General features: G+C 38.3%; 2 protein-coding genes across 5 annotated transcripts; one reads left to right on the top strand and one right to left on the bottom strand.

The window, feature by feature from the left end:
- Positions 1-2,212: 2,212 nt before the first annotated feature.
- Positions 2,213-7,411, top strand: LOC140785225 (E3 ubiquitin-protein ligase SPL2). 4 transcript variants are annotated; one of them, XM_073133014.1, is made up of 7 exons: positions 2,213-2,684; positions 4,654-4,755; positions 4,866-5,036; positions 5,147-5,268; positions 5,536-5,655; positions 6,064-6,347; positions 7,139-7,411. In XM_073133014.1, the coding sequence occupies exons 1-6, from the start codon at positions 2,322-2,324 to the stop codon at positions 6,344-6,346; spliced, it is 1,161 nt and encodes a 386-aa protein (XP_072989115.1). In that variant the 5' UTR covers positions 2,213-2,321; the 3' UTR covers position 6,347; positions 7,139-7,411. The 4 variants fall into 4 exon arrangements, with proteins under 4 accessions (XP_072989115.1, XP_072989131.1, XP_072989109.1 ...); XM_073133008.1 differs by having other exon boundaries at positions 2,253-2,690; XM_073133030.1 differs by lacking the exons at positions 6,064-6,347; positions 7,139-7,411 and adding an exon at positions 5,771-5,846 and having other exon boundaries at positions 2,222-2,684; positions 5,536-5,688.
- A 285-nt stretch (positions 7,412-7,696) lies between these two features.
- LOC140784728 (protein NODULATION SIGNALING PATHWAY 1) lies at positions 7,697-10,015 on the bottom strand. The gene has a single exon (XM_073132262.1). The coding sequence runs from the start codon at positions 9,343-9,345 to the stop codon at positions 7,888-7,890; it is 1,458 nt and encodes a 485-aa protein (XP_072988363.1). The 5' UTR covers positions 9,346-10,015; the 3' UTR covers positions 7,697-7,887.
- Positions 10,016-12,475: the final 2,460 nt, after the last annotated feature.

Below are 12,475 nucleotides of genomic sequence, written 5' to 3'. Positions count from 1 at the left end.
ATTAGTTTGTTCTATTTTTTAGTCTTTATTTTTTTAAGAATAAATTTGATTAAATATAAAAAATATATTTTGTTACTGAACTAGTTTAGAATTCTCTATATGAGTTCAGAGTTTCTAAACTCAAAGCAAGTAAGGCCTTATTTTTCTTTTTCTTTTTTTCTCCTCTTATAAAGTCTTCTTTATGCCTCTTTCATTTTTTTTTCTTGATTTCATATTTGCCTCTCCTCCACCGTCCTTCTCTCCTCTTCCTCCTTTCTCCAATTTTGCTATGTCCTCTCTCTCTCTCATGTCTAAGGACGGTGAAGGAGACAAATATATTAAAGTAGTAGTAGTAAATAGTATGACATAAATACCTTTGACAATAGGTGGCAATATAATAGCAGCATGACTATACAGTAACAATGCGTGATTATGTAATGCATAGCAGTACGTATATTTATGTGACATGACTGTTTTTCAAAAGAAAAAAGAGAGAGAGAGGAGACATGAGAGAGAAGAAATCTTAACTGTAGTTGAAGTGATGTGTAATTAAGTGATGTATAATCTGACAGCAATATAATAATTATGAATTATTATTAAATTATTTTTAAAAGTTGTATAAAATAAGATGAGAAAAAAATAATAAATTACTATACCAGAATAAGCTAAGATGTTATTTAGCTACTACATCAAAATAAAAAAAAACTTATTCTAAAATAAGATTTTTTTATCTACACGTGAACGAGGGCTAAGTAAGCTAAAAAAAAATATAAACCAATCTTCTCAATTGGTTGTAAACATGAGCATATATTGAGTGACAAAAAAAGGGGGTAATCATCCTAACATAAGAAAAGGCGATCTTAACACATTTCACTGTATTATAAAGTGGACATAACATTTCTGCATTATTTGTAACCTTGGATCGATGAAGGCGGCGCGAGCGTTTCCGTGTGAGCATGCATGTGATGTGTTATTTTTCAATTCTGGAACTGAAAAATTCCAAGATTGCCGGCACGTGTCCATAGCCATCGAACAAATATTATTCGACTTAAAAGAGTAATACAAAAGCACTCAAAATGGTAGTTTTGATTGAATTGCTCGTTAAGTGATAGCAGCTTTTACGAGGAACGATAATATAGTAATCATCACTATAGTCTATAGTCTATATATGCTCGTCTTTTCTGTCCATGCCTCTCTTTAGTAGAACATTGCATCAGCGGTAATCGAGTTTTGGTTGGGAAAAATGAGTTTGGATGGGACATACTAAAAGGTTGTTAATGTTATAAGTTAGACCAAATTTAGGGATTTCAAACTTATTTATAGAAGTCCGTGAGTTCAGTAGCTCCTCCCTCTCACTCTGAAGAATTATCCTAGCATCTAATTAGCCATTGAAAGGCTAATAAACTAAAGTTCATCCGATATTTGGTTATTGTTCGACCGATATCTCAAGATCTAGCTATTTAAACTTTGCAATTCTGAATTCATTGAAAAGCTTTCTTTAAGGGCGACAATATATCTAAAATTCAAAAAAATCAAATGATTAAATTATCCGCAGTTCTCTTCGAAAGTTATGTTCTCAAACTAGTCTAGAATTGTTGCGTATCGAATCAAGTCGATTCGTAACTAACAAATATTTAAAAATATGAAACTTGTGAAAATAAAATGTTTAATAACATATTTTATGAAAACTATGGAACAAAAACTATAAGTTTTTTACAACTAAGAATTTCGTAACAAAATTGTAAAACAGAAAATATTAATGTTCAATAAGTGATAAATTTTTATTACCCATCCTACTATAATATAATAGAAGAAAAAATTTAAAAATGTATATAGAAAACCTCACTTTCAATGAAATAAGTAAAATGGGTTTGAGTGATAAAAATAAAAAATATTTTTGTCGCAGATCAACTTTTTTTTTTGTTTTGTTGCAAAGGGTGTATATATGTATTTTTCTAATTAATAAATTCTAAGTCAGCTAAAATTTAGCTGCTTCGGAGGAGATGAACTCAGACCAATTCCAACTCTCGAGCTAGGTTATAACTTATAAGTTACGAGAGGCTTTTTCATCTTAATTGTATTTTATTTTTTAATTGATAATAATATATTTATTGTGCCACCTATTTACGTACACTTTATTTTAATGAAATACATCGACTATAAAAAAATAATTATATAACTAAATCGACAAATTTCCCTTCTTCTTTTTCTTTTTTCTTTTTACTTTTTTTTTGATGTAGAAAGCCCGTGGGCTTACAAATTTGCCTTGGGAGTGGCACGAATGGAGCTTTCCATTGAGGGACGCGAGTGACGCGATACAGCCCAGAGGCGAATCCCTCGCCATGCCGCCGCGCGATCACCAGACCGCGACCGCCATCGCCCGCGCAGCCACCGCCTTCGACGGCGCTGTCCTCGGCCTTGGCCTCTCCATCTGCGCCGCCAGCTCCTGGGTCAAGTACTTCTCCTACTCCTCCGCCCTCCGGCGCATCCACCTCGCCCCCTCCCCCTCAATCTCCGACCTTCGCTCGCTCGTCTCTTCATCCTCTTCCTCTGACGGAGATGAAGGCGTCCTCGTGGTCGTCCGCGGCGATGTCCAGCCCCGCACCGCCGTCGACGCGTCGACGTGGGGGAGCGCGAAGAGCCCCGGCGCTCTCGTTTCCCAGGGCTCCGGTGAGCGCGCCGTCATCTCGACGCAGATGCAAACTGTATGGGTTAGGGTTTGTTAATTATCTGGCGAAATTGCTTCTCATGTATGAATTCTAAACCTAATTGGTAAATTAGATCATCTTAACTTGATACATAGTGTTATGAGATAGGCGATTTCAGCAATTTTCTGGGAATTAGATACTATTGCTAAGTCATTAATGGGCTCGCAGATTACAATATTACATGTTGATTTGGAGACATAGAATTAAGTAAATCTGTCAATTATGACTGCTCTATTTCAAATTGGGTGACCAAAAAATTGGTGCATTCTATGTTGTTTTAGTAGCATGCAGATTCTAGGGTCATGGTTTACACCAGCGATATGGAACAGGGAACCGAACCTTTTTCTTTATTCAATTTGTAAGTTAGAGTGGATTGAAGGATTATATATTGATCTAGACATAATATCATATAAATGGGTGATTCCAATGGGAGCAGGTATTTCTACGATGACAGTAGAGTGGTTTGTAGGGTTATATGTTGATCTAGACGTAATATCAAGTGAATCTGGCATGCCTTACCTCTATTACAAAATTTTAGATCTAATTATCAAGTTTGGAACATATTTAGTTGTGAACAAATTCTAGAATCGTGTTTTACATTAGCAATATCAGATATAGGGGACTAAATTTGTGCTCTAGCCAGTAAGTTGTCAATTCTTGAAATTGCTATCAACATGTTAGGCAGAAAAAAAAAATGAATGCTGATCCATTTTGTATATTCTGGGAGAGATTGTAAATTGATTTTAGAGAACAAATATCAAGTAAAACTAGTAAAATGTTAGTAGACTAGAAAAAAAATTATAAACCTAAATGATGAGTTTGGAACATCTTCAGTTGTTTCATTGCTTGCAGAAAATTGGTATTTGATACGAGATATAGGGATCTGAACTTTCTTCTTATAAAAGCTATTCACTTCTTAAAATATCTGTTTAGCTCATCAAAGCAAAAAGACTAATGATCAATTGCTTGTGTTTATATTTCTACAGATTAATTACGGATTTTTTTGGTTTCAATTTTCAAACACGTGCTAATTTAGATACTTATTGGCTCGTGCAAGCTTGAGTTTTCATTGTTAGCTTTCATGCTTTGTTTATCTTTTTTTACTTGGTATTCAGTAGCGATAAATGACTTCAGTATCAATTGTAAAATATCAAGCCACTAATCAGTGGTTGGTATTCAATATTTCTCATAATTCTTAATGTTAAATAGTCAGCATGTTCAAGGCCAAGAATCAACCTTGCTTTAGAATGTCAAGGGAGAAAAGAAAAACAGAAATGTTTCTCAGAAATGATGAATTCAAGTAATAACATTTCTCTTGGCAAGCAAAGAAATAGTGCATCAACTGCGTACTAGAGCTGGTTTGGCTGACCCTTTAAACTCATGCCTGCAATAATATGCAGTTATGCACACTCATACAACGTGCTTGAATGTCAAAATGCTGTGGAACAATGGAATATATGAGATAGGCGATAATAAACCTTGGGAGAAATAATGCTGCACATTTAGAACCTTCAACTTCAGTGGAAGAATTATGTTCAGTGAAAATTTGTCCTAGTGCAAGAAATGCATATTTAATAGAACTTGAAGCAAAAACAGCATATTAGCTTATCCCATATCGTATCAAGTGCTTACATCACCCTCTTATGGTACCAGGATTTGACCCAACTCTTGGCATGACAGTTTGTAGAATTTTTATTCTTTTCTTTTTTATGAATTTCCGAATTGCATGATATGGACCTCTTGTTTCTAAAAGTTTAGGGGTAAAAATTTCGTCCTTACGCCTAAAAGAAAAAAAAAAGAAAAAAAGCAAAAAGCAAAAATGATAAATCTTTTTAACATAACTTTCAGCTATGCCTGTATCTATCACCTTTTCTTCTAAAGTGAATATTCAACAATCAAAATTTCTTTTTGCTACAGCCCTATGGAATCCAATAGATCTTTGATTTGTGTTTTGATGTTTGTGAAGTGCTTGTACAACGAATGGAGAGGCATCTTTGCATGGAGTTTTGATCTCCATGCAATCCTTGCAAAATCTTCTAAGGAACAAATGACAACCTCATTCAAATCGGTAAGTTAAATTTTACTATTTACAAATTTTTACATGAAAATGCCATATGGTATAGCTGTAAATATTCCGTCACTGTGTTAATATTTTCATCTTTTGTACATGATTTCTAGGTTCCATTTATTCTTACCGAAGGTGGTCACTGGCCAAGTTATGGTTATGTTCACATAAATTTGGATGGATCATCACATCCACTACCTCTTACGACAGTTTATCATCAATTGCACCCTGTTCAGGTGTCTCCCTACACATTGATTCAAGCTGTATTTGGTAATGGCTACCCGGTAGGTTCTCTCTCTGTTTGCTAATTTTTGAGTCAATATTAACCTTCACATTGGCTCCTCCTCTTCTCATTCTTTTAGGGTTCTTGATTTAGTAATTATTGCTTTGCAAGGTTGCATTATTGGATGAGGAGAAGATTCTACCAGTTGGAAAGAAAATTACGGCAATCGGAATGTGCACAGCACGAAATGGAGAAATTGAAATCAAGTCATGCCAAGAGATTCCCTATTTCTTGTAAGAACCAATTTTTGCGCTAGCTAAATATTTTGTTTCCTTTTCAATGATGTGTGGCATGATTCACATCCAATTTTGCAATGACTGCGTTCAAGACATTTATTTTAAGTTAAGAGATATATGTAAAAATTGGTCTGATGTGTCCTCTGTAATCCCATGAACAACATCCTGATTCTTTGTTACATAAATGGAAATTGTTTATAATTGGATTTCATTTAAAAAGTAGAATCATTATGTAGCATCTTTTGCTAAGTTTGCCTTGTACAGGTCTGAGAAGAGAAAGGATGAAATTGAAGCCGAGCTAGCCACTAGTGCTTCGACTCTCTTTTGGAGTGGAATTCTCCTTGGAGCACTATCAGTTGTCGTGGTTGGTTATGCCATCTATAGGTATCAACGTGGAACTTCACTGTGTAAAACCATGTAACTGACTTATTTCTTCCCATTGATTTATTAGATTCCAAGTTAATTACCAAAAAATTTACTAGTGGTGTATCTTTTTCAGGGCATATGATGATAGTTACCTTATATTGAGTGGTTGTTTTGCTAGGTTAGACCTATATTAGTATTTTTTAGCCATGTTTTGTTCTGTGGCCCAATTGTTTTATGAGTCTTTACAGTTTTAGACTAGGTCTAATGTCCATTGCCTAATTCCTAACTTCTTTTAAGCTCTTGAAGCAATTAGTTTTACTGTATCCAATTTTCTGAATTTTCTGAGTGCTGAATTTGGGTTCAGCATGTCGAAATCGTATTCTTATTTCCAGGATTTCATACTTCTGATATACTGTAATCATGCAGGAACTGGACGAAATGGAAAGAGTGGAAGGAGATGAGGAAACGGAATAGAGAATTACATGATCAGGCTTTGGTTCAAATCGGAACAGAGGAGGAGTCTGGTGATGTACCAGATGGGGAATTATGCGTCATCTGTTTAATGAGGCGAAAGAGATCTGCTTTTGTTCCCTGCGGACATCTTGTTTGCTGTCCTACATGTGCCCTGACTGTCGAGCGTGATTCATCACCTAAGTGCCCTGTTTGTCGCCAAAACATCCGGACTTCCATCAGGATCTATGATTCTTGAGGTAACGTTTGACAACTAACATCTTTATGTTTGCTGAGTCACCTTATTCATAATTCATCTTGTCGCACGGATAGAAACAGTTTATAGAAAGTAATCTGTTTCAGACCCTCTCTTTTTTTCTGGCTAAAAAAGGGAGAAACCCTGATAACATAAGTTGAAGTATGCAAACTCTTGCATCAGCATGGATTATATAAGTTATCCTGACTGATATTTAGAGGATTATAGTTGATGCTCTATTTGGTCCTGACTTTTTTTTGAGAAATTATTTGGTCCTGACTTTCTACTGTTTCAGTGGAAATTATCTTCTCTTTTTCCGCTACTTGCAGCAAACTTGTTCATTCAACTCGGCATATATTGATCATGACCCTGATAATATCTTCAATTTGATATCCTTGCTTCTCTTCTTGTTTCTTCGGTGGCACCCAAACAAGCATAGCAGAATTCTTGCTTTTGCCTATGGCAATGAACAAAGATGAGAGCTTTTCTATTGACTTTCTGTAGAAGTATTTAGTACAGTTGGTAACCATGATCGATATGTTTTTATGCCTGTTAACCAGCAGCGAACTTCAGTTGTAGCCAAAACCTAGTTTTTATATACTCATTTATTTCCATCACAAGCGGCAATATTCTGAAGACCCCTTAACCCATATTGTTTAAGTATGTGATGCAAACGATATGCTAATATTTTCAATGCTTTTGTGCTGTGATTTTATTCATGAAGTTTTTTTAACTGAAATTAGGATTGAGCATTGCGAATCTGCTAACCTTTTCCTCTCTTACTTTGTCTTGTAGAGATATACAAGGCTAAAATATGGTGCGTACAGGTGGTGGCCGAAGATTTCATTTTTTTGTGTGGCTGGTCTTTGTCCGCAGTTCAACGTGAAAGCCTTAAGTCAAGCTCTTAACAAGCAGAGTTGACATATTTGGAGAAATTTTAACTATCTTCTGAGCAGATGCATTATTAGTGCAACCTTGTAATATAGTATATCTGATTTAGGTTCCAAACTTAGTGCTTAATTTTCAGGTGGACGTGGTATAAATAAATCACCTATTAATCTTGGTAAATTTGCAACAAAAGTATTAGTTAACTGCATGGGATATGAGTAGACATTTACACCTCAGAGGTTGGTTTCTTGGAGTGCACTTATGCATTATTTGGTGTATGGGATGCTCAATTGGGAAGAATGCAAAAGTTATCATCACCTGTTGCATGTTGTCTTTGAGGTTGCAACAGTGACTATTCTAGGATGGCCGCAGCTGCTCTCCACCATTTTTATGTTGTAGTAGTTTTCATTCTATGCTTTTGATCATCATAATACTTCTTAAATTCTAAATCTAATGGCAATTAGATTCTCCAACAATAGAAACATGATCTAGAATACAATACCATGATAAATATACAAGCTGGTTCCTAATTATATCAACCCTCATTCCAATACAAGATAGCCTACTCATTACGAAGCACGCCGTTTACAGCAGGAGCCAGGAGGTAGTTACTACAGCCGTCAGACGTTAGAGTCGTTACTCCGAAGTGGCCCCCGTCATCCTGTAGTATCGGTCTTCCACAGTGAGCAAAATGACACAGGCTGCCCCTTCCACCAGAGCCCCACCGCCTTCTCCGCCGTCCTCATCTCCCAATTTCCATCGTACTTCCTCAGAAGCGCTCTTCCCGCATCTACCGCCTCCTCCCCGAACCCTTCCTCCCGGAACCTTAACCCTAACATCCTCTCCTTCCACCTCACTCTCTCCTCCACCTCCGCCTCCAGTATTCTCGCCGCCTCCCCCTCCATCACTCTCCTCTCCTCGCTCTCCTTCCCCTTGAACGCGGCATTTGTCGACTCCAGGAATCTCCAGAGAATCTCAGTCGCCATCCCGAATCCCCTCATGGCGGGCGAACTCCCATCGCCGGCCTCGAGCTCGCTGAGGACCACGAGGTCGGGGTTTAGCTCCTTGATCGACTGGAGTATCGCCCTCCGACCGTCGGCACCAGCGTGTCCGACTCGGAACTGGGCGCAGACGACGAGGGTCTCCCCAACGGCAACAGCGATGTCGCGATCGATGCGGAGGTTGAGATCGATGGACTTGGCGTAGCGGAGGAGGTGGGGGGCATAGTCGTATCCCCGTGGTGCCGCCGAGAATGGCCCTGGAGGCGCGGCACCGGCGCCAGCGACGGTGAGGCGGACGAGGGGTGGGGGTGGGGAGCGGCGGGTGAGCGACTCGAGGAGGGTCGGCCACTGAACTCCGTGTGAGACTCCGAGGTCGATTACATGGAGTGGACGGGGGTCTACGGTTAAGGTTAGGGTTCGGGAAATGGCGGCGTTGGCGAGGGCGTTGGGGAGGGCGAACCAGGGGCTGACCTCGTGGAACTTGATCAGAGACGAGCGAAACAGTTTTGGATCCGTCGTGGCGAAGGAGATGGGGGTTTCCACTGTCGGACATCTAAGGGAGGAAGACGAGGAGACACGAAGAGAGAGGAGCCGTAAACCATGAGAAGCAAGACGGTGGTTGACGTCGCCGGAGGAGGAGGCTAGTTCTTCGAGAACGTAGAAGAGATGCTGGACGCGGGAAACATTTCCCGCCTCGATTGCAGCAGCGCACGCGTTGAGCAGCTGCTCTGCCCACCTTGCTTCCTTGCTCCCGCCATTGCTGGAATTTCCTCCGCTACCCTTGCCGTTGGCCTTCTTCTCGCTGGTATCAATTCCGGCCTTCCTCTTTTGGTAAGAAATTGTATTGCCTTGAAGTTTCCGCTTCTTTGATGTTTCTTGTTGCGGGAGCGGCAGCCGGGGAGTACTACTTGTGGTGGTTGTAGGAGTGGCAGGGAGAGTGGTCGAGGATGGAGTTTGAATTAATTGAGCCTGGTTATCGTCCTGTGTCCACCATTCGTAACTTGCAATCTCGTCGAAGGCTGGGATGAAGGAGCTGGATTCCTCTAACCAGTCTAAGAGATGGTGGTTGTTGTGGGTTGTGAAATTGGAGTCAGGCCCTTCCTCAAATGTCATGGTGTATTTGATTTGGTACAATCGAATTTAGAGAGGAAGCAGAAAAGTTTGGCATTGACTTAGGGATAAGAGTGGGAGAGGGGGTGTGAATGTATTAAGCTGGCTTGCCCTGTAGATTCTTGGTTCCTTGTTGTGATTGGTGGAATGACAAACAGGAAGGAGATGGTAGGAAGGACGGTGGGTTCAAATATTTTAAGGCTGTGGTTGCTGTTCTCATCGAAGATTGGAGTGCGGCTGTTTGTATTTTGCTGCAATTGTGCTTAAAGAATGTGGCAGAGATGGCTGCTAGTCTTTAGTTGGGATGTTATTATATTACTTTTCAGATCTACATTATATATGTTAATGATTGGCATCCAAATGACAACAGGAGAAGAGGTGAGAGTTGTGGGACATTATTTATCATTTTGGGGACTTCAATAAGGCTTAACTTACAGATAAGCAGAACTTGGGCTATACGATGTTGAGAGGTGCCACTGGAAGATAACAACGCTCTTAGTTTGTTGGATATTGTTGGTTACAGGTGAGATGCATGCTTACAGAATAGATTTTAGAGTAGAGTAAAAAACAAAAAGACCTTTTATCTTTTAGGGTGGAGTGAAAGCACAATCTGTGGAACTTGGTCACCTTATACTCTTTCATTAACAGGATCAAAGGAGACATATTAGTAGTCCTCGTAGGCACCATTTATCAGGTAATTTGTTTTGTGCTTTCTTTGTGTCTAATTACCAGTAGTTTCTTGAAAATAGCCAGTAAGCTATATATGTACTGTTTAGACGGCTTTAAGCATTTGATTTAGTTTCCATCTCTTTCACACACTACATTCTTACTTGGCACCAGCAGTTTAACTCTCGTCCTTCAGCTGATGTGCATTTAACTTTTGGGCTTTCCACATCAAACAAAATGAAATTGAGGACACATTTTTCCTGCAGTTTTCCTTATAGAAATGTTATTTTCTTTGTTTATTCTGACCTTATGAAATTCAGTCTGACAATGCCATGTTATTGTTTTTTTATTTTCTCTACCCGTCCATTAAGTTTAATATTAGGCAATAAGTAGGTGAGTCGATTAAGTATCAGAGAAACTAAAAGTGAAAGATTGATCTTTAGAAAATAACATTAGCATATAATACAAATTATTTAAATTTCCAGAACGCTGTGTTGGCTTATCATTCACGTTATTCACTAATTTCAGCCAGTCAACCGAGTCTTGGTTGTTTTTTTGAGGTGTTCCTATCTTTTTATTGCCTAACTAGAATTAGACAATTGAATGGATCCACACTGAAGTGGAAGATGGAGATAACCACATAAAGTCGTAACCTGATTTAAGCTGCAAAAGGGAAGTGAAGGATACATCTTCCTCTCCATTTATCTTTCCTTTCTTTGAGAAATCCATCCCTTGTGAATGTCGGGGTGGGGGCTATATTTGAACATTAGCCTAGTATTCTGAAAAGAGATGCAATATGTACTTGCACTAAACTCATCAGACCTCGTCAGTTTGCTAGGTTCAGATGAAACAGGTAATTATCAAAGCTAAGAAAGATTTAAGAGGATAATTAATCAAGGCAAATGGCTTTGGTAATGGTTGAATTAGTTTTCTTGATTTGAATCAACCAGTTTAAGATAAATATGGTGGCGCGGCTAGCAAGGTGGCAACCTGCATGTATCTTGAGTATACAGACTACTTGATTGCATTTGTTAGTTGGAATAAGGTGGGGTACTTCTCTTAGTTTAGTAGGAGTTTTATGTAGTTAAACTCTTTGCTAGGTCAACTGACATCACTTTTGTTTTTATCTAATAGCATTGAGTGAGTTGGAGAATGCACATAAGAAGCCCTAGCCTATCATTAGTAGAAAAGTACAAACCAAATGATTAGAAGTTATTTGGTGAGTGAAGATTGTCAGGATATGCATTTTGTGGTTGTGGTTTCTGTTAGGGATAATCTCTTTCTTGGGAAATATCTATATGATGTTGTCGTCATCTTTTCTTCTTTCTTCCCATAAGTAACCTCCTTTCACTCTGCATTTCTCCCTTGTGATCATTGCTTGAAAATGTGCTACCTCTAATCATGTCACTCTTTCAGATCTGAGTAGATTTAGTGAAATTTTGATAGCTTACCAATTTTTTCAGAAGAAAACAAGTAGGTTAATTAGTGATGAAGTTGGAAAGTTTAGCTATAGGAACTTGCAGCTGCATACTTTTTTTCTTGTTGGAATGTAATACTACAATATTTATTACTATATCTGATCTACTTAGATGGCCTATAGCTTACAGAAATGAATTTTGTTCCCTGTTGTACTTAAACTGAAAAGTAGAGTGTCTTACCAGTGTGACAGGAATCTCCAGGGACAGAAACATGAATAAAGTTATAGGTGAGATAATATTTTATGCTAAAAATTCAATCAATACTTCTTCAACATATTTGTGCTTTAAATTGTGACTCTACAAAAGGACGTTTTACAAACCAACTTGCTTTTATAAGCATGGGAATGTGCTCATTCTTTGCCATTTCAGCTACTTGACACCTTGCCATGAAGTATGACATCAGCATGAAATCTCATAATATGCCTTTCTGCTTCTTCTGGTCTACCTTTGAGGTAGTCTAATACACGTTCTGAAATCTCCTGATTATCTGTTGAATGCAGAGAATGGAACTGTTGGGCCTTCCTCACCAGCAACAGAACAGTTCAGTACTGGAAGACAAATTTCTTTTTTAACTGAAGTATAACAGCTTTGTTGACTGTCCTCCTCTTTGTTGTCCTGTCTTAGTTTTTCTCTGAGGTATGAGATATTTCAATTATGAAAGTAAGTGGTTATAATCTATAATCTATACTACTACTACATCAAGTATTCTTTTTTTCACTTTTCTTCCTATATTCTCGCATTGCTCTTATATTTATTATTCTTCACTGGTATAGGTCCCTTACATATATTGCTGCAGTATAAGTCATTTTCTATCTCCAACTAGATATTCTTCTAGAAAGCATATACTTTGGATATTTAAATGCTCTCGACCTATTTGAAAGCTACTTGAAGCCCTCATGGCCTGCTTTCCTACATCACTTCCTTTTGCTTGATCTGTTGATAGTGGTGACAAGAGCATGCACTTGAATATGAGACTTTTCCATCTTCAA

The sequence above is a fragment of the Typha latifolia genome, chromosome 1 (assembly GCF_019914945.1).
Source record: "Typha latifolia isolate L0001 chromosome 1, TyphaL0001v2, whole genome shotgun sequence".
Classification (NCBI taxonomy): domain Eukaryota; kingdom Viridiplantae; phylum Streptophyta; class Magnoliopsida; order Poales; family Typhaceae; genus Typha; species Typha latifolia.
This window is presented reverse-complemented; position numbering and strand designations above follow the sequence as displayed.

Excerpts from the sequence above, each read along its gene's own strand:
- LOC140785225 (XM_073133008.1), top strand. The coding sequence starts at position 2,322 with ATGCCGCCGCGCGATCACCAGACCGCGACCGCCATCGCCCGCGCAGCC. Across the intron at positions 5,269-5,535 it reads CAAGAGATTCCCTATTTCTT|GTCTGAGAAGAGAAAGGATG; the intron begins GTAAGAACCAAT and ends TGCCTTGTACAG. Across the intron at positions 5,656-6,063 it reads GTTGGTTATGCCATCTATAG|GAACTGGACGAAATGGAAAG; the intron begins GTATCAACGTGG and ends GTAATCATGCAG.
- LOC140784728 (XM_073132262.1), bottom strand. The coding sequence starts at position 9,345 with ATGACATTTGAGGAAGGGCCTGACTCCAATTTCACAACCCACAACAAC.